This window comes from Glandiceps talaboti, chromosome 15 (genome assembly GCF_964340395.1).
Source record: "Glandiceps talaboti chromosome 15, keGlaTala1.1, whole genome shotgun sequence".
NCBI lineage: Eukaryota > Metazoa > Hemichordata > Enteropneusta > Spengelidae > Glandiceps > Glandiceps talaboti.
This window is the reverse complement of record NC_135563.1, coordinates 4,166,922-4,188,775: the sequence shown is the minus strand read 5'-3', so window position 1 is coordinate 4,188,775 and position 21,854 is coordinate 4,166,922. Positions and strand designations below refer to the sequence as shown.

Here is a 21,854-nt window from a genome sequence, read left to right as displayed (position 1 = left end):
AATATAACAATGTAAGGAAACAACAATGAATAGATGATTTATAAAATGTAATATAATTAGTCCTATATGTTGGCTGAGTACAGCGGAGAGATATGCTGTTAGATATACAAGACACATTGCAATGGTAAATGATTACATGATGCCAGGAAAAAGGGGATTAGATGTAGCTGACTAGCAACTAATCGAGTCCAACCTGTGAGTTTATAAGAAATACAATATCTGGGCTCCTGAAATTGTAGCAAAAACACTCTGTTACAATACACAGGTACAATCACAATTGAAGGGAAATAAAAAGAAGGCAAGTTGGAGGTATGTAACAGTACCTTAAATGGGTATCTGCGATTTGGAAGTGCGCCTCGTACAAACTCAAAAATGATGTCTGCGCCTGGTCGTACAACGTATCTCCGACTGGTCGTACAACGTATCTCCGATCGGTCATACAACACGAGTGCGATTGGTCGCATAGCGTGTTTGCGATTCGCTGCAAAGCTTAAAACCGGACGTTATAGGACAGGACCTCTCGAATCATTTCATTTAGTACTTCGAGAGTTATTAAAACAAGTTCTATCCGATCACCACGTCCGAAGTTTCGATGGCATCATTTATTGAACGTTACAAATCCAATCAGAAGACAACAGCTATGCTGAAATCACTAGCAACAAAAAGGAAGGCGGTAGTGAAGAGTGACTGCGATAAAGACGTCCCTCAGAAGAGGAAACAACCAAAGTAAGTCATTTGTTTTTCTTGAAACTGTGAAAACAAGAAGTTGGGAGTTGGGCAATATGGGAACTTGACGACTCGAATGAGCACATTTTATTTACCATGCACGTACGTCACTCAGCATGCTCAGGTACCGTACCGTACGGACTTGCAACATGAATATTGAAAGTAAAAAGGACGGCTAATGAACCCACAGAGTTATATGTTTCATGCAGAAACAGTCAACGATTTACTCAAACTGGAATTCTGTCCTTTTCCTGTGTACACGCCACCCTGTGAACATGCATTTGCTATCAGTGTTCATGCCTGCCGTGACGAAAAATTCAAATGGCGAGATACTAGTACTGACGCCATGTTTTTTAATCGCGACCAGGTCTATTTCAGTGAAGGGTATGTCCGACTTTGGCTGGAGGGGCTAGGGGCGAAACGGTTTCAAAATTTTTGTCGTACAATTTTGACATTTGCGTCGAAATAACTTCCCATACGGAACCTTGTACAAGAGAAATTAATAATTAGCGTCGTTATCACGATATATAGCGATTGAAATGTTCCATAGGCGCTACACACGTGTAGGGGTATATGGCCATCACAGTAAATCGGTTAGCCTCGCACGTTGACCTGTCAGCTGTCGATGTCATGTGTCCGATGTGTACATACGTGACATGCTACGTAACAGTAGTCATAGTAACTGTTCAAAATTATATTATGTAGCAAGAAATTTGCTACAAACTAGCAATTTGGTGAAGCTTGTCTACGTCTTGTGCAGGCAGACCATGCAAAGCTAACATGGATGATTGTCCCAAAGTAAACCGAACGTCTTGTGTCTGTTGAATTCACAGGGATGCAAAGCATATAGGCGTGAGCAAGGTCACTTGTACTCATATCCCATTTCAGAATGATTTTATTTAGAGTCTCTGATGATCATAATGAAAGTAAAGACTCTATCAATTTGCATGATTTGCGGTATTCTGAAAATATGTATGCTGACGTGATAATGGTCTCTACACATTATGATTTATAATTACTTACATCAAGGAAGTTTTTGGGATATAAACATTGATAGCAATTATTTAGCAAAGAAATTTTCTTGATATTTTAGTTTTTCTTTTTACAGATTTTTACTTGATGTTTCTAAAAAGGTGTTGTATTATTTGGCAATAGGTTGTTACCTTATTAGTTTCAATGTTATCACACATGCATTGACTGGCATGGATTTATTGTTGAAGATATGGTTTACTGGGAGCAGCCTACAAGTCTTCTAAGTGTTACTTATGTATTTAGAAAATGTACTATAGTGAGAACAGTTTGTAGTAAAATCTTTGCAAGTTCAATTCTGCAATCAAAAATAAAAAAAGATCATAAAGTAGAAACAGTTCTGTGTTATTTAACTCCTGTATTCTAATGATATAATTATATTTAAACTTTCAGGATTGTCAGTTCTGAAGTTGATATTATTGTCACTCCTGAAGACGAATATCTTAGACAACTGCATGTTAGTCAGAGATTTTGGAAATTATCCTCTGGAAATGTGTATGTGGTCTCAGATTGTGATGCATCATCTGGAGTCCTCAAGAAAGACCAATACCATTTGATAGAAAGAAAGTTAGTCTTTCACTGTGCCAATGGAAATGTGCATGTACTGACTTGTGAGTGTGAGGATGGTTTTATCCAGTACCAAAGGTTGAAGAATAACAACAGACAAGTGCAGGAAGACTCCAACAATTTCATGTCAATTGAGAAGAGGAACTACTGTATTCATGCACATGCTATTGATAGACTTTTCCCCTTTCCACAAGGGGATTCTCCAGTCAATGGTAAGAATCACTGTGATCACCAAACATGATATCTCATTCATAAATCTCTCCACTCTGTAAGACATTCTTTCTGAATCAATTATTGGAGGGTAATGTTAAAGTTTCAGCAGATTTTCTTGATAATTAATTCCTTGGTTACTTGAATGTAATTCCAGATAACAAAGTAATCAATGTTATTATAATAACTCTGAGATGAAATAGGCAGGTCCAATATCTGCACATTATCCTAATAGTTTTCTCTGTATTTATTTTCAGACAATTCTATTGTCATGGTTGAACACCTACAAGATTCTCCTCTCTTGGCTGCTATTACCATGGAAGAGGTTCATCTGGTGCATTTGAAGTCTACATCACACGGAAAAAAACTTGCCTGTACTACTTGTACGTATGGAACAAAGGATTGTAACTATGTTAAAGTCTATAGAAGTTGGTTAGACCAGAGAGGAGAAGCAACACCTGAAACTGAGATAGAGAATCCAAGAACAAGTCAATTCAAGTATATGTCGTACAACAAAATACCATACCCTCTTACTGGTGAACTAAAATATGTTTACGACATGCAAGAATCAGGGCAACTCAGTATGCCAAGATTTCTCATTCCGTCAATACCCAGTCCTGTAGAACCCTTCCATGTGTGCAAGCATGGCTGCCAGTGGAATGACAGTGACCCAGTTATGAATGGATGGTTTGTTGGTGAAGCAGTCATTTACAAAGAGAACAGTACCACCACAGATGTTTATGTTGAAGGAGTACAAGAAAAAATCAAAGGTGACTGACTATTATCAAAACTTAATATAATTTTAAAACATTCTCTGTCAACATATAACTCCATATTTTGTGCTTACTAAAGTTACCAATGTTTATATTCCAGCATTGTGACTTAATCTATCTAAATTCAGTTATCATGAAGTGTTACAGTGACAATTGTATGTTTTTAAATTTCAATTTTTAAGATGACATATCATTAACATTAACCTCTGATTTTCTTTTATTTGTTTAGTATGTTATAGACCAAGCATTGGATCCTGTAGTTGCCAGTTATTCTATGATGGTGAAGAGGATTTATTGTTCAACTTGAACAATCATGACATGGTTCACTATGGATTACTATTCAGCTATTTGCATCTAATGGTTGAAAGCAGGAACCCCCTTGCAGCATTTCATAGGTATGTGCTTATGGTATTCTGTCCCATTTGTGTCTGGATAACATTCTAAAATCAAATTTTTGCTTATATTTAAATATTTAACTAAAACAAAAAGAAATAGAGAACATGTTTTATAATTAATACATAAAACCTCTTTTCAATATCGAATGCTGAAGAAAATACCTAAACTGATGTTGTTTTAATCTTTCTTGTATAACTTACAGGGCTTATATACACCTGGAATTTTCACGCTTTACTGTCAGCATCAAGTTTGTCTTGGGTTCGAAGTAATGGAACAACATGAGTCCCCAGCTTTGCCATTTAAAATAATCAAGCAAAGATTTAAAACAGCACCAAGAATCATTGTCTACGATAACTCCTGCAAATTGCACCAATATTGTTTGAATAGGTGAGTATCAGTTTCATAGTATTCTTACTACTGTTATTTTTTTAGGTAGTATTTGAAATTACACTGTGAAACCATGGTAAAACTATTCATTTTGTACATTATCTTGAATCTTGCTTTATGTCCCTCCCTGTCCTTAGAATAAATTGATATATTTTGCTGAGAGCCAATCTCTTTTATTTACAGAGAACCTGTGTTTTTCAAGAACACAATGTTCCTTGTGGACCGGCTTCATTGGTGTAATCACACAGGGTAAGTTACCACACTTTTAATTGTTTCCAGAAAGTGTAAATTTGATATGTATGTACTTGTAGTAAAACCAGCATTAAAAAGAGTAAAGTTAATTTCTATGTACTTGTAGCAAAACTAGCGTTTAAAAGAGTAAAATTAATTTATATGTACTTGTAGTAAAACTAGCGTTAAAAAGAGTAAAGTTAATTTCTATGTACTTGTGAGAACTTTAACTTTAATCTGACACTTCATTGTCTTTTTTTATTCTTTCTACATAGATGTTCATCAGGTTACAATATGAAAACGTACAAGACGAACATAGAGATAAGCAACCTGAACAGCCAGATCTGCGAGCAAACAAATGCCACCATATCCAGGATTAAGTCACAGCTTGCATACATGCTCCTTGATAATTTTGTTTTCCATGCAGCACTCTTCCTTGCAGTCACAAACAACAAGAAGAAAGCAACTTAGTACTAGTATACAACAATGCATGTAGCTAGATAGCTAATTAATCACTGAACTTTCTTTCCAAGAAATTATTATTGCATGTATTTTACTGACGGCTCCTGTAATTAGTCATAAACATGCTTGATAATCTATTTTAATCAGAAAATGTATATTTATATACATGAGTTAACAGTAGTAAATCCCTTTGACATGGAGAATTTCACTTTACACCAAGAAATTGATAGTAAATTGTTACATAAATTTGACTGTTTTGTTGATGTGAGCAATTCCCTTGATTTTGACTTTGAAGTTGAGTCTGACTGCTTGTGTGAAGTTCTCTTGTTGAAAAGATGGTGGTAGTGAAAGCTTGTCAATTATTGTTGATAAGTATATTGAAATTGCAGGTAACCCCCCATACACACTTAACAAAACAAAGTATATGCAGTACTCAGTGACAAAAAACTCTGATACACACAAACACATTCACAGCAAAAGATGACAAAATATCAGTGGTATTCACGGTGTCAAAATCAAATTTTATTAATAAAGAGACTGGTTATTCTGAACATTATGACTTAATTAACAACATTACATCACATCAATATTATTAAATGAAGAAACAATACAGTAAATTTGAAGAAATAAAATAAATTACAAAACTGAAAAACCTATCTTCTGTGCACTCGTTTTCTAGCCTGCAGTGAGTTTGTTTTTTCTACTGCCTTCCACGTACGTTTCACAGGACGAGTACTTCTCCGAACAGTTGTAATTGGTTGATGCTGTGCTGGTGCTTCTTGGTCAATAGAACTGCTAGTTGAGATCGATAAACTTTCATCCGTCATAATTAAACTTGGTTGCAAACTTGAATGGAGAAGGGGTGATGTGTCAAAACCTAGGATAGCTAGAATAAAGAAACAATAAACTTCAATTAATGACAGTGTTGGAATGAAAAAATACACCATTGAAATATTTAGAACTACAGTATTTGGAAAGCTGATAATGGTTTGGTTATTGTAAGACCAGGAATAACGCCATCAATAAATGTGTCGAAATAGTAAGTTTTTATGTACATGTATACAATACACTGTTGATTTTGAAATATTCAAAAATAGATCGAAGACATACCTAATTGAGATTCATCCAGCGTTGTCCCATACTCTAGGATATTTTGAAACACATCTGGAAAATCGTCTTCAATTGTTTGGTGTATTTGCTGTGAGTGCGGTGATTGCTCTGTGGTGAGTGGTGTGATGAGTGGTGGTGTGAGTGGCAGTGTGTGTTGTGGTGTATGCTGTGGTTGCTCTTCTGTGGTGAGTGGTGGTGTGTGTTGTGGTTGCTCCTCTGTGTTGAGTGTGAGTGGTTGTATACGTTGTGGCTGTGCTCTGAATCGTTCTCCTTCTGTGTTGTGTATTGGTTCCATGGTGTTGTGTATGTCTGGCATTGTGACTTCCGACTCCCCTGTAAAATAAAGGTAGAAACAAATTAATTAATATCTATAAACATGGACTTGAAATATAACCCATTGTTTCACTTGAACATCAACTAGCCCTATTAGGGTGTGTTGGGAATAATTAGCCTAGCAACTCGATCAAATATTTTGTCAGTCACCTTAGTGTCGGAAAATCGGAAGGAAAAAAATTACTAATGTTTCGCAAGGTGCCTTAGTCAAGGCCTTGTAACTATACATAAATTGTGGGGGTAAAAGATATGAAAAAAAATGGCCATAATAATGTGAAAAAAAAACCCTGCGACTTGTACCAGTCTAGACTTGAACTTGTATCATATAAATTGTTTGTTAACCTACCTGTTAACTCTGTTAATCCATGATGTTCGTAGCAGGCTCTTGCAGCAGATTTCAGCATTTTTGTCCAAGTACCTGGAGACAACTTGGGTCCTTTACTTGGGTTGCAGTACGGAATGGTTTGTGGCCACCACACTGGGATATGGTTTTCATTACCCCAGTACGGTTTTAGTCTCTTTTCAGACACCTTCACCAGTTCAGGTACAAGGGTTTTAAGTACTGAATATGGTAATTGAGATAGTTTGCCTTCCGTTGTTTCTCTTAGGTCTGGTAGCTCGTTCTCAGTAGCAGTAGTTGGACTAGTTGTAGATGGATGAGGAGTAACACTGCTGACACTTGTTTCTTGGTAGGTTTCCATGAGAGTTGCTATACTGCTGGTTATCGACTTCTCAAGGACATCACTACCATGGACAAGAAACTTTCGACTTTTCGTTATTTTATCATAATATGTGGTAATGACGCATGCTTCTAGGGTTGTCTTCTTCATGTATGTGTCGGACCTCTTCTTCAGCTGCTTCCAGTTGTTCAATTGCGTTTTCGTTAAGTTTGGCATGATGTTGCTTCGACTTTCGTTTCGGCAGTGTGGTGTAATTTTGAAAAACTTGTGTCGTTTTATATCTTTTTCACAATGGATTATTTTTGTGTTAAAACCACAACGAATCATCATCTACATTCAATTTACATCATTATATTACGTTAGCATTGGTGCTAATAGTGGGTGATTATAAACTTTCAGTGTAGATTTTCGCCGACCCCTTTGGCTGAGGCCGGTCCCTACGAGCAACTGACTACCATTGTTCCGAAGGTGTCAATTTTAGTCAATTAGGTGTAACGGTCTTATTGTTATTTGAGCTAAAAAGGTGGAACGGTAACGCCTACATACATCAAAGTCTCATCTGAACAAATGAAACAATTTGACTCTCCTTGATTGCCCTTAAAAGTTACACGAATGACGAAGGGTAATCCCCCCCCCCCCCCCCCATTGTTCGTTTATGGTGCCGGTGATGCAGAGCGTTCGGACATCGCTACTTGCATTCATGTTAGAAATAAAATGATAATAGCAATTCGTGGTAACAATTTCAAATTGCATCAAAAATCATTGCTGAAATGTAATATTTAGAAAAAAAATGGCGGTCATCGATCGCTGTGATCGTACATTTGATGCGACACGACGAAGTGCCTGCACGGCAACTCATTAGCTTTATTATTACGATTGTTGTTTTTGTTTCATTCAGTGCTTTCGTGATTGTCTCGAAGGCTAGAACTATCACATTTTTTTTATAATCGTAGTGTGATCGTAGTCCACGAAACTTCCCATCTCCGTAATAATACATCCATGTATTCATGTACTGGCACGTAATAAGAAGCCACACCAATGTTTGTATATTGTTTGTACATTCGTACTTGACCATGTTGACAGATTCGGCCACCCTTTAGCCTAGGCAATGCGTTACGCTTGATTTTTGAATGATGAAAGCCGACAATGAGTTGAGTTGCAAAGTCGCTGAAAGTTTTATAACTACGAGTCGGTGCATGGTGTCAACTGCCCTAATTGTTTAAAATACCATAGACTCTGGCGTAGTTTTTGGAAGGCATGGATGTATTGTCTCAACACATCGATGATGAAAGAAGCGGTAAAGAGCTACAGATTTGTTAAATTGTTACAATGTACAATTGTTTCACAGACCACAAAGAATCAAATGTCGGTGCCGACGTCCTTCATACGATTGTCGCAGCATTGCGTTGCCTATCGACAAAGTTCAGAGGGAGCTTACCGACACCGTGTACACGGGACCACAACTCCGAAGTGCGGAATGAAAGTGACCCCTCCCGGGGCCCCCACCTCCCGTTAGTACGTCGATCAACGCATGTGTACATCGATGGCATGTTTGATTTTTTTTACACGGCTTCAACTATCGCATGCGATCGCATTCTTTATCAAATTGAAATATCGTAGTATGATTATAGTCTAGTAAACATTCACGCACGCAAAACAGGGTATTTGGGTATTTGGAAATGACGGACGTCGGAAAGCAAAGACCAATCGCACTCGTGTTGTATGACCGATCGGAGATACGTTGTACGACCAGTCGGAGATACGTTGTACGACCAGGCGCAGACATCATTTTTGAGTTTGTACGAGGCGCACTTCCAAATCGCAGATACCCTTTTGGAGTACTATTATATACCTGCAAGTTGGCATGGTGAAATTGTACTTTAACAGGGCTATGTAATTTGGCAAGGTTTTCATACAATATTAAAGTAAGCAAGAAAAATCAAAGTTGTAATGATCCAGTGCGTTATTTGTAAATCTTGTATTATAGTCAATGTTTGTACTTAGTTTTAAAAATATCCCTACTATCATACATGTATATAGAGATAGGATCTAGTACACTTTACCCAGTGTATTTTAGGTAGGGAACCTTGGTAAAATAAGTTTGGAATTATTGTATACTGTACTTACATTGCCATGGAAACAGTGTTAATATTATGAGACATTGTGTGGTGTTAATCTTGTATGTGAACATTGTAAGTTGAATGTATCTCATCATATCAGGGCATGGTTGAAATAGATGTAGAGCCGAGCTCTAGAATTACGATGTGTTGATACATCGCTTCAAAAATCAGGAGTATTAATGAACAAATCATATAAAATTGTATTTAAAACTTTCTCCTATATCAGTCTGTTGTAGATAACATTCTACCATCAAAGATGATTGCTCTATTTTCCTTGTACTAATATTGTATGATTGTGTCAACCTACAGAGTACATACATATAAATACGATAGATTTTGTATAACTCAATACCTTGAGCCTAGTAATCCAAAAGTTTTGAAGTCTTGTGCAAGGTTTACTATATGGTGCTGTTAATATTCTCAGTCAACCACGATAGATAATATCCTATACAGGTCTAGCTACAAAACTTATTTATATTTCCAAACTTCTTCTCGATATTTGTGTGATATTGCTACTTGCTTGTTTGAGAATTAGGTACAAAGTTTTGTCAAGATTTTGTGGTGTGATAAGCATAAAAGATAGTATCTTAAAAATTATATCAATCAATCAATCAAGTTGCTTTCTCCACTTTTTAATCAGACTATTTAGTAATGTAATGTAATGTAAAAAGTAATTATTAGAGATATATTTCATATGTTCTTGGCATTGTATCTTTAAAACTTTCTTGTGTATACTTGTTGCTTGTTCTAGCATGTAAATATGTGTGTATGTTTCTAGTAGATGACTATATTGCTACACTGATGAAAATAGAAAACGGGTATGAAAATAGATGATTATAAAATGTATTGGAGCATAGCCCCCTCTAGAGGGACTGTGGTGGGAGGATTATTATACCCCTCACAGATGTATCAAATAAAATTTAGAAATAGCATACTGTGCATTTCTTGTACCAGACTTGTCTTTATTTGTGACATACTATATTATCAGTGGATGCACTCTGCAGTCTATAACATGCCAGTGTTCACAGACTTACATTACAGTATATCTATAATCAGTGTTTTCAATGTGACTATCAAATATATCACCGGTAAGCTGTTTAGTTTGGAGTTATTTTTGAGATGTTACAATGTGTTCAATTAAATGAAAATATATTCAGCAGAGAGGTTTTCATTATTCACTTATAAAATGTAATTCCTTGTAATCTCAACCTGTAAAGTATATATCCCCTAGATATGTTGTTTATATTATGAAACAGTAGTGCAAATTAAAGGAGAGATTCTCAAAAAGCAACAATGTTTGTTTTGGCAACCTCCCAAGAGTTGTACTTTTTCGTATTTTTAAAAAAAATTGATCGTTGATAGACTTTTTTGTGCCATAGAGGGCGCTATACTACATAAGACAAAAGATCGAAAATTGTGTGTGATAGAGGGCGCTATATATTGACGACGGTTTCTACTGCGACCACTATCCTTTCACCAGGTGTTTCTTGCATTTGGATACAGGTCATATAATTCCAATGAAACAAACGAAAAACATCAGCATTTTTTGTTAAGAATTTCTTTCAATGATATGAACTAAAATAATTCTGTGTTATACCAGCCCAAAACCAAGTCAGTGAAAGATTTGTATTAAACACTTTTGGAGATTGCCCCATGAGAATTTAAAATGTAAATTAACCACAGTATTCTGACTGGTGTGTCATAATTATCTGTATATATGAAAAATATTGGACATTGAAATTTTGTCCAAAGAAAGATAATCTTGAATCGTAAGTTAGTTCAAACAAAACTTGGTTCACAATTCATCCTGTCAATAAGGTGGTATTGAAGGGAGACCTGTAGCCTGTTTATGGCACAAAGCTACATCGCCGAGGATGAACTGTAGCCTGTTTATGGCACTTGTGGTATATTCCACTTAATCTCTTATACCAAGAATATACCATAAATGCTGTAAACAGGGTAGGAGATCAGATGTCGTCAGATAAAATTCATTGTAATTGTTTTGTATAATTTATGAAGTGTTCATCAAAACATTAGAAGTATGGAAGTCTATGTAAATTAATACGGAAAGTGAAAGTAAAAATAGAAGAAATTGGATTACAGATATGGTATATCATAAAACTTATATTTAGGACAAGTGGCCAGTGATCAGGACAGTGTTGTGGTTTTGTTGATACATTTGTCTGTAAGATACAAATTTTATATGTTGTGTCATGACATTAAACCACAGGGGTTGATGGTGCACTTGTATATGTATTTGTTGTGCCACGCTCTGGTATGAGAAGCCTGATAGGTACTGAACAACACAATGTATCTTGTATTCTAGTAATACATGCAATACTGGTATAAACAGTATAATTAGAAGCCAGTCATATATATATAGTCACTAGAATCAGATGAGAGATTGAATACTTTGTGTATGCTTTAGACAACACATCTTAAAGATTCAAGCTCTGAAGTTGGAGGATGAAGTGAACTAGGGAGACTTGGAGAGTATTCCATTGTTCATACATGTTAATTGAATAGAACTATCAGTCAAGCTGTTAGTGTTATCCTCACTATGACTTGCCAGTCAATTTTAGAGGAACCATGCAATTATGCCTACAAAAAAGCTACTCTGTATGCTATAGTGGTTGGACAGCTACATTGTGTATGCTATAGTGGTTGGACAGCTACTCTGTGTATGCTATAGTGGTTGGATAGCTACATTGTGTATGCTATAGTGGTTGGACAGCTACATTATGTATACTATAGTGGTTGGACAGCTACTCTGTGTATGGTATAGTGGTTGGACAGCTACATTATATTGTGTATGCTATAGTGGTTGGATAGCTACATTATGTATACTATAGTGGTTGGACAGCTACTCTGTGTATGGTATAGTGGTTGGACAGCTACATTATATTGTGTATGCTATAGTGGTTGGATAGCTACATTGTGTATGCTATAGTGGTTGGACAGCTACATTATGTATACTATAGTGGTTGGACAGCTACTCTGTGTATGGTATAGTGGTTGGACAGCTACATTATATTGTGTATGCTATAGTGGTTGGATAGCTACATTGTGTATACAATAGTGGTTGGACAGCTACATTATGTATACTATAGTGGTTGGACAGCTACTCTGTGTATGGTATAGTGGTTGGACAGCTACATTATATTGTGTATGCTATAGTGGTTGGACAGCTACTCTGTGTATGCTATAGTGGTTGGACAGCTACATCGTGTATACTGTAGTGGTTGGACAGCTACTCTGTGTATGCTATAGTGGTTGGACAGCTACTCTGTGTATGCTATAGTGGTTGGACAGCTACATTGTGTATGCTATAGTGGTTGGACAGCTACTCTGTGTATGCTATAGTGGTTGGACAGCTACATTGTGTATGCTATAGTGGTTGGACAGCTACTCTGTGTATGTTATAGTGGTTGGACAGCTACATCGTGTATACTATAGAGGTTGGACAGCTATTCTGTGTATGCTATAGTGGTTGGACAGTTACATTGTGTATGCTATAGTGGTTGGACAGCTACTCTATGTATGCTATTGTGGTTGGACAGATACATTGTGTATACTATAGTGGTTGGACAGCTACTTTGTGTATACTATAGTGGTTGGACAGCTACTTTGTGTATACTATAGTGGTTGGACAGCTACTCTATGTATGCTATAGTGGTTGGATAGCTACATTGTGTATGCTATAGTGGTTGGACAGCTACTCTGTGTATACTATAGTGGTTGGATAGCTACATTGTGTAAGCTATTGTGGTTGGACAGCTACTTTGTGTATGCTATAGTGGTTGGACAGCTACTCTGTGTATACTATACTGGTTGGATAGCTACATTGTGTAAGCTATTGTGGTTGGACAGCTACTCTGTGTATGCTATTGTGGTTGGACAGCTATATTGTGTATGCTATAGTGGTTGGATAGCTACCTTGTGTATGCTATAGTGGTTGGACAGCTACATTGTGTATGCTATAGTGGTTGGACAGCTACATTGTGTATGCTATAGTGGTTGGACAGCTACTCTGTGTATGCTATAGTGGTTGGACAGCTACTCTGTGTATGCTATAGTGGTTGGACAGCTATTTTGTGTATGCTATTGTTGTTGGACAGATACATTGTGTATGCTATAGTGGTTGGACAGCTACTCTGTGTATGCTATTGTGGTTGGACAGCTACTTTGTGTATGCTATAGTGGTTGGACAGCTACTTTGTGTATGCTATAGTGGTTGGATAGCTACTTTGTGTATGCTATAGTGGTTGGATAGCTACTCTGTGTATGCTATAGTGGTTGGATAGCTACATTGTGTATGCTATAGTGGTTGGACAGCTACTTTGTGTATGCTATAGTGGTTGGATAGCTACTCTGTGTATGTTATAGTGGCTGGACAGCTACATTGTGTATACTATAGTGGTTGGACAGCTACTCTGTGTATGTTATAGTGGTTGGACAGCTACATTATATTGTGTATGCTATAGTGGTTGGATAGCTACTCTGTGTATACTATAGTGGTTGGACAGCTACATTATATTGTGTATGCTACAGTTGTTGGATAGCTACATTGTGTATACTATAGTGGTTGGACAGCTACATTATATTGTGTATGCTATAGTGGTTGGATAGCTACATTGTGTATGCTATTGTGGTTGGATAGCTACATTGTGTATGCTATAGTGGTTGGACAGCTACTCTGTGTATGCTATAGTGGTTGGACAACTACATTGTGTATGCTATAGTGGTTGGACAGCTACTCTATGTATGCTATTGTGGTTGGACAGCTACTCTGTGTATGCTATAGTGGTTGGACAGCTACACTGTGTATGCTATTGTGGTTGGACAGCTACTATGTGTATGCTATAGTGGTTGGACAGCTACTCTGTGTATGCTATTGTGGTTGGACAGCTACTCTGTGTATGCTATAGTGGTTGGACAGCTACTCTGTGTATGCTATTGTGGTTGGACAGCTACATTGTGTATGCTATAGTGGTTGGACAGCTACTCTGTGTATGCTATTGTGGTTGGACAGCTACTATGTGTATGCTATTGTGGTTGGACAGCTACTCTGTGTATGCTATAGTGGTTGGACAGCTACTTTGTGTATGCTATAGTGGTTGGACAGCTACTCTGTGTATGCTATTGTGGTTGGACAGCTATATTGTGTATGCTATAGTGGTTGGATGGCTACCTTGTGTATGCTATAGTGGTTGGACAGCTACATTGTGTATGCTATAGTGGTTGGACAGCTACATTGTGTATGCTATATTGGTTGGACAGCTACTCTGTGTATGCTATAGTGGTTGGACAGCTATTTTGTTTATGCTATAGTGGTTGGACAGCTACTTTGTGTATGCTATAGTGGTTGGATAGCTACTCTGTGTATGTTATAGCGGTTGGACAGCTACATTGTGTATGCTATATTGGTTGGACAGCTACTTTGTGTATGCTATAGTGGTTGGATAGCTACTCTGTGTATGTTATAGTGGCTGGACAGCTACATTGTGTATACTATAGTGGTTGGACAGCTACTCTGTGTATGTTATAGTGGTTGGACAGCTACATTATATTGTGTATGCTATAGTGGTTGGATAGCTACTCTGTGTATACTATAGTGGTTGGACAGCTACATTATATTGTGTATGCTATAGTTGTTGGATAGCTACATTGTGTACACTATAGTGGTTGGACAGCTACATTATATTGGGTATGCTATAGTGCTTGGATAGCTACATTGTGTATGCTATTGTGGTTGGATAGCTACATTGTGTATGCTATAGTGGTTGGACAGCTACTTTGTGTATGCTATAGTGGTTGGACAACTACATTGTGTATGCTATAGTGGTTGGACAGCTACTCTATGTATACTATTGTGGTTGGACAGCTACTCTGTGTATGCTATAGTGGTTGGACAGCTACTCTGTGTATGCTATTGTGGTTGGACAGCTACTATGTGTATGCTATAGTGGTTGGACAGCTACTCTGTGTATGCTATAGTGGTTGGACAGCTACTCTGTGTATGCTATTGTGATTGGACAGCTACATTGTGTATGCTATAGTGGTTGGACAGCTACTCTGTGTATGCTATTGTGGTTGGACAGCTACTATGTGTATGCTATTGTGGTTGGACAGCTACTCTGTGTATGCTATAGTGGTTGGACAGCTACTCTGTGTATGCTATTGTGGTTGGACAGCTACATTGTGTATGCTATAGTGGTTGGACAGCTACTCTGTGTATGCTATTGTGGTTGGACAGCTTCTCTGTGTATGCTATTGTGGTTGGACAGATACATTGTGTATACTATAGTGGTTGGACAGCTACTCTGTGTATGCTATAGTGGTTGGACAGCTACTTTGTGTATGCTATAGTGGTTGGACAGCTACTCTGTGTATGCTATTGTGGTTGGACAGCTACATTGTGTATGCTATAGTGGTTGGATAGCTACATTGTGTATACTATAGTGGTGGGACAGCTACTCTGTGTATGCTATAGTGGTTGGACAGCTACTCTTTGTATGCTATAGTGGTTGGACAGATACATTGTGTATGCTATAGTTGTTGGACAGATACATTGTGTATGCTATAGTTGTTGGACAGATACATTGTGTATGCTATAGTGGTTGGATAGCTACTCTGTGTATGCTATAGTGGTTGGACAGCTACTCTGTGTATGCTAAATTGTGGTTGGACAGATACATTGTGTATGCTATAGTTGTTGGACAGATACATTGTGTATGCTATAGTGGTTGGATAGCTACTCTGTGTATGCTATAGTGGTTGGACAGCTACTCTGTGTATGCTATTGTGGTTGGACAGCTATATTGTGTATGCTATAGTGGTTGGATAGCTACATTGTGTATACTATAGTGGTGGGACAGCTACTCTGTGTATGCTATAGTGGTTGGACAGCTACTCTGTGTATGCTATAGTGGTTGGACAGATACATTGTGTATGCTATAGTTGTTGGACAGATACATTGTGTATGCTATAGTTGTTGGACAGATACATTGTGTATGCTATAGTGGTTGGACATACATTGTGTATGCTATAGTGGTTGGATAGCTACATTGTCAGAATGTCATCATTACTTTTAGGTAAACAATCAGGATTATAACACATCATCTGCGTGAGTCGTGTTGCGATTGGTCAATGCCCTGTCACATGGTATGCGTAATTTGAATACTGTTGCCCGGGAAATGACGATCTATTGCCCCATAGGGCAATAGTTCCATGAATGAAAAGTCGAGTGGAATATTGCCCGTCCATTGCGCATGCGTGAGCGTCTTCCTTGCAGACGACAAATATTCAGACGGGTGAATGGCCATGGCGGCAAACGATAATTTACGTTTTTGGAAAGTGTCTGAAGAAGATCTTGCATGCAGAACTGGTGTCACACAAAGATGCTAAGCGCACAAAGTGTGTTATCAAAAATGCTGTGAGTATTTCAGAAAAATATTGCGTGGAAGTAGGATCGGTATTGCCCGTAGTGGAGGATTGTTCAAATTTAATCGTATATAATGTGTCTGTAGTGTCAGGTTTATTATAACAGTATGAATGAGATGTGTTCATCCATGGCCAGAAGTCAGATATTTTGCACGAAATACATTTTTCACATTTAACTCATGCACGTTTTACATTTTTTAAAGAGAAGTTAGAAATCATTAAATGCAAGCTACCCGGACCATCGCCAAGAAAAAGAATGTATTTCGTGCACCTCTAGAATGTATTAAATGCATTAAATGTATTAAATGCAAGCTACCCGGACCATCGCCGAGAAATAGAATGTATTTCGTGCACCTCTAGAATGTATTAAATGCATTAAATGTATTAAATGTATTAAATGCAAGCTACCCGGACCATCGCCGAGGAATAGAATGTATTTCGTGCACCTCTAGAATGTATTAAATGCATTAAATGTATTAAATGCAAGCTACCCGGACCATCGCCGAGAAAAAAAGTGTATTTCGTGCAACTCTAGAATGTATTAAATGTATTAAATGCAAGTGACCCGGACCATCGCCGACTAATAGAATGTATTTTGGGCACCTCTATAATGTATTAAATGCATTAAATGTACCTCAACCTTCTCCCGTATTAAATGTATTAAATGTATTTCGTGCAGCCTTAGAATGTAAAAATGTATTAAATGTAAAATAGTAAAGTACTGGCCATAGCTCGATGTGTTATAAAACAAATGTCGACTGGCCTCTTGTTCGGGCAATAGCATACATGTACGTCAGTTCCCCCCTCGGGCCTGTCGATCAACTCAACATCAACTAAATAGGTTGATGTTGAGGTGATCGACAGGCCCTCACGGTGAACAGACGTATGCTATGCCCTCACAGCCAGTCGACATTTGTATAATATTTCCCAATCAGAATAATTAGAATATGTCAACGTACTTTCCATATTTATCTTGACTGGGATAAGCAATTTTTGAATCCAATTGTTGACAGGAACCATTGGTTGAGATAATCATCCTGATTGGGATAAACAGGATAATTATCTCAAATGGGATTATGTTATCCCAAAATGGGGCAATATTCCTGACTGGTATGTGTTGATTGTATACAGTTCTTGATAACACCTGTCAACAAATAGTTTGTACATAGGTGTGGTTAACTTGGTTGAATGGAATTTCCTTCATTACCTTGGTAAAAGATGGCATTATGTAGTCCTTGGTGATGCCCTTAGCTGGACTACTTTAGCCCAGAGACTTGGTTATCTGACTTGACGTACAATAGCATTTCAAAGCCTGGTAGCCTGGGCTAGGATATATTGTATGCTAGCCTAGCCTGTGTACAATCATGGCTAACTGAAGGAGAATATCATCATATACCTTGGTAATGAATGACCATGTGGTAATCTATGGACAACACCCATTAATTACTTTGTGTACACTTGTATTACTATTCACTTCACATGTTTGTCATGTAACCAATCATGTGCTTCCACTGATCACACCTTGTGAATAAAGAATAGGTTTCTGTTGACATCAACAGTAGTCGTGTCTTTTATGGATGATAATGGAGGTAACTTCATAAGTATGAATCTTTCATTTTTACCTCTGATAAAGAAAAGTTGTGTTTTAGTGAATTGTATGTGTGTGTGGGGGGGGGTGCAGGTGTTTTCATCTGTGTCTGTCATAGTTTTCTCAAAAAAACGGCTGGCTCAATTCAAATGAAATTTGGTACACATTCTTTGTTGTAATGGCTACAATTTTTAGGTTTTGGTAAACATCTTATGAATATTAATGAGTTATATTTGCACATAATGATTTTCGGTAATTAGGCAATATCTTAATAGTTTAAGCATTAAATTTCATGTAATTTTGTATGTACATTGATGTGAGAGCATGCGTTAAAGTTTGTTGATGTAGCTTTTAATGCTGAGTAATTTACACAATTGTTTCAATAATTAGGCTATATCTTAAGAATACATGTTTTCAATTCCATATACCGGTAATTAATTAGGCTATATCTTAAGAATGAACGCTTGAAATTACACATAATTATGGTGTATGCATTGATGATAAAGTGGGAGCATTAGATACAGTTTGCTGGTCAAAATGTGTGTATTAATTTGCATAAATTCTTGTTAATTATCCCTATCATTTATTTTTGCTAATAAATGTTCTCCCAAAAGTACAAATGAAATTTGGTAGATATATTTGATGAAGCATATTTTGATAAAGCTCTTGTATGTTAATCATACCAATTTGCTTTTAATGATTTTTCACTTTTCCACAATAATAAAAGAACAATTTGCTTGAATTTAAGAATACTTGAGATATATAATTTACATGATGAATGAAGCAATCCATGCTTATTATTTGAGCAAAATGTGTGCCTTCTCAGTCTGTGGAGGAAAACCAACCAATAAGATGAGAGCACTATAATTAGTTTATATCTGCTTCATGTATCATATCTAGTTACAGAGATAATAAAGTCATTTAGTAAGTTCACAGGTGGATTTTCTACTTTTCAAATAAATAAGGTGTACTGATGATAACCCGTAAACACTAAATATCAATTGGTGATTCCTGCCTATAGCCACCCTGTTTTTATTGACATGTCATTTGCAAATACCTACTCAATTAGTAGTATTTGTATGATCAATTCTATTTTATCAACAGCTACCTACAAAATGTGAAGAAACTCTCCACCGTGGCGAAAGATCGTCCAATGAATGGCTCAGAAACTGTTGCATATTGGGTCAACCATGTATTAAAACATGGATCCTCGCATCTACAGACCCAAGGGAAGAATTTATTATTCTATCAATATTACTTGCTGGATGTATTTTCACTGATTTTTATCATCATTGGATTATGTATCATGATCATGAATTGCACTTTACAAATGCTATACAGGAAGTTTTGTTGTAGACCTCATTACAAACTAAAAAGAAATAAAAAACAGATGAAATGATCTTTTAATAGTCAATGAGGTTCAGGAATATAAATTTCTTGATAATCTACAGAGAATATATGATTTATTCCTTCATAAGAGAAAAAAATGATAATATTTAAGTAAGTGTCTTATGTAATCAAATCATGGGTTACAATTTAAATATACCATTAATTTTTCTGTACAGCAGAATACCCTGAACATTCCACATCTTCAGTATATTTGTACGTTTTTGTACTTTTTAGCACAACTAAACTACAATATAGGTTCAGTAGTGCTGTAGGCATCGAGCGGTGTCTGTCTGTCTGTCTGTCTGCCTGCCTATCTGTGTACATGTGTGTATGTGTGTGTGTGGATGACTTAAAACTCAAAAACTGCCAACCTGATTGCCTTGGTATGTGGTGGGGACATTACTTGTGGGGTCTAGTTGGGAAATTGTTGAAATGAAAATGATCGCATCAATGATGTGTGATTTTGGTTTTAAAAAATGCGATTTTCGGTAAAAAAACTTAAACTCAGAAACTACTGGGCAGATTGGTGCGAAATTTGGTTGGAACATTCTTCAGGGGGTATAAAGTAAGATTTGTTCATGACACGATGATTCCATCAGTAATATGCAAAAATGTGTCGTTTTGGTCAAAAACCTATAATTCCAAAACTACTCAGCAGATTGGGCTGCCATTTAACAGGGATGCATCTGTGGGTGTATAGAAAAAGAAATATTAAGCTTATAATGAACTCATTAGTAATGTACAAATTAGGTGTACAAATGTAAATTTTGGTAAAAAATGTATGTCTCCAAAAGTACTTGCTCAATGAGACTCAAGCTTGGTGAGATGTTGAAATGTTAATCTGCAGATTTTCTTCAAAATATTTTCACATGATTGGCCCTAGCAACCATGACCACGCCCACCAAATGGCAGTATATTTTGGTCAAATAACAACATTATCTGGTAGGCAAGTGAATAAACATGTACAAAAATATATGCAAATATCCCTAGCAACCATGACCCTGCCCATAGCATTAGCCAAATTGTCGTGTATTTCACAAAGGTAACAAGGATTAATAGACAATTGAATAAACATTCAAAAAAATGTATGTAAATTTGCCTAGCAACAAGACCACGTCCATATCAACAGCCAAATGATCACATACATTAGGAAGATAACAGGGATTAATAGACAATTCAATAAACATTCAAAAAATGTATGTAAATTTGCCTAGCAACATGACCACCCCATAGCAACAGCCAAATAATCATGTATATTGCAAAGATAATATAAGGAATTCATACATAAGTGAAAAAAAACATTTAAAAATATATGCATATATATCTAACAACATGACCACGTCCATAGCAACAACCAAATGATCACCTATATCGCAAAGATAGCAACATGGTTGGATAGGCAACTGGATAGTCATTCAGCAAATGAACACCTATTGTTAGCATGGACTAGCATATGGATAAACATTTTTTAAAAACTGTACAGTTGATGTACAATGCCATTGTCGGTATTTCTAAATATATGTAAGCAGTCATCATACACTTGTAGTCAGATGGTTTGAGTAAAGTAGTTAAATTTAATGTCAATTTTATTTATAAATTCCCATTTGTTCTGACAATTTTCAAATACACAATACATTCAGTATTTTTCTACAATGTAAAAGCCAACAAATCTGTAATAAATGACTCAATAAACATAACTCTATTTTAATAGGTTTTTGTCTTTTCTTCTTGGCTATACTAAATATGTTGTTATATACCATACACAGTTTTATGCTATGAGTACATATATTAGTCACTACCAGAGTACAACTACATTGCTGAATTCTGGACATGTTTCTTAACCTGTCAGTCTTCTGCTTCCTATCACAATTAAACATTTAAATATTTGTTGAGTGTGTTCTTCAGGAATTCTCAATTTTAGCTATTCAGTGCTACTTAAGAATTTTGCTCTGGAAATCAGCGCTATACAAAATTTTATTGATTGAAAACCAACTTGCTCATTGCTGCTGGTAGTAATATGTGTAATAGAATATTCCATTCACAGATCACTGATTAGAACATACCTTGACTCATTCAAAATCATATAATCTAAATACAGTATCCATATATTTAGCTAACTTGTATAGTGTTTGTTTATGATGTCGTTAGCTTAGTTCATTGCTATGTTAGAATGTATATATTTAGCTAACTTGTATACTGTGTTTGTTTATGATATCTTTAACTTGGCTCATCGCTATGTTTGAACCTGATATCACAAGTGCAACATTCTGATTCTTATACTTGTCAGCTGTTTTCAGAAGAGCAGCGATGGGCAGGGCAGCAGCTGTCTCAATTATCTGTAACAGAATAATACAATTTTGAGATCATGCCACTTGAGATCGAGATTATATCATTGGACTGATAAATGCTT

General features: G+C 36.6%; 3 protein-coding genes across 3 annotated transcripts in view; 1 reads left to right on the top strand and 2 right to left on the bottom strand.

Annotated features, from left to right (window-relative positions):
- The first annotated feature begins 3,589 nt into the window (after positions 1 to 3,589).
- LOC144446848 (uncharacterized) lies at positions 3,590 to 4,790 on the top strand. The gene is made up of 4 exons (XM_078136689.1): positions 3,590 to 3,700; positions 3,904 to 4,088; positions 4,272 to 4,337; positions 4,595 to 4,790. The coding sequence occupies exons 2-4, from the start codon at positions 3,970 to 3,972 to the stop codon at positions 4,788 to 4,790; spliced, it is 381 nt and encodes a 126-aa protein (XP_077992815.1). The 5' UTR covers positions 3,590 to 3,700; positions 3,904 to 3,969.
- A 535-nt stretch (positions 4,791 to 5,325) lies between these two features.
- LOC144446847 (uncharacterized) lies at positions 5,326 to 7,120 on the bottom strand. Its single transcript, XM_078136688.1, has 3 exons — positions 6,571 to 7,120; positions 5,892 to 6,224; positions 5,326 to 5,667 (listed from the first exon to the last, which is right to left on the bottom strand). The coding sequence occupies exons 1-3, from the start codon at positions 7,118 to 7,120 to the stop codon at positions 5,435 to 5,437; spliced, it is 1,116 nt and encodes a 371-aa protein (XP_077992814.1). The 3' UTR covers positions 5,326 to 5,434.
- A 14,181-nt stretch (positions 7,121 to 21,301) lies between these two features.
- Positions 21,302 to 21,854, bottom strand: part of LOC144446806 (L-threonine ammonia-lyase-like) — a 7,509-nt gene continuing 6,956 nt past the window's right edge. Inside the window, exon 8 of the mRNA XM_078136647.1 lies at positions 21,302 to 21,780. Coding sequence (XP_077992773.1) covers positions 21,625 to 21,780 — 156 coding nt within the window. The 3' untranslated portion in view covers positions 21,302 to 21,624. The remainder of the gene's footprint in view (positions 21,781 to 21,854) is intronic.

Excerpts from the sequence above, each read along its gene's own strand:
- LOC144446848 (XM_078136689.1), top strand. The coding sequence starts at position 3,970 with ATGGAACAACATGAGTCCCCAGCTTTGCCATTTAAAATAATCAAGCAA. Across the intron at positions 4,089-4,271 it reads CACCAATATTGTTTGAATAG|AGAACCTGTGTTTTTCAAGA; the intron begins GTGAGTATCAGT and ends TTTTATTTACAG. Across the intron at positions 4,338-4,594 it reads CATTGGTGTAATCACACAGG|ATGTTCATCAGGTTACAATA; the intron begins GTAAGTTACCAC and ends CTTTCTACATAG.
- LOC144446847 (XM_078136688.1), bottom strand. The coding sequence starts at position 7,120 with ATGCCAAACTTAACGAAAACGCAATTGAACAACTGGAAGCAGCTGAAG. Across the intron at positions 6,225-6,570 it reads TGGATTAACAGAGTTAACAG|GGGAGTCGGAAGTCACAATG; the intron begins GTAGGTTAACAA and ends TTTATTTTACAG. Across the intron at positions 5,668-5,891 it reads GCTGGATGAATCTCAATTAG|CTATCCTAGGTTTTGACACA; the intron begins GTATGTCTTCGA and ends TCTTTATTCTAG.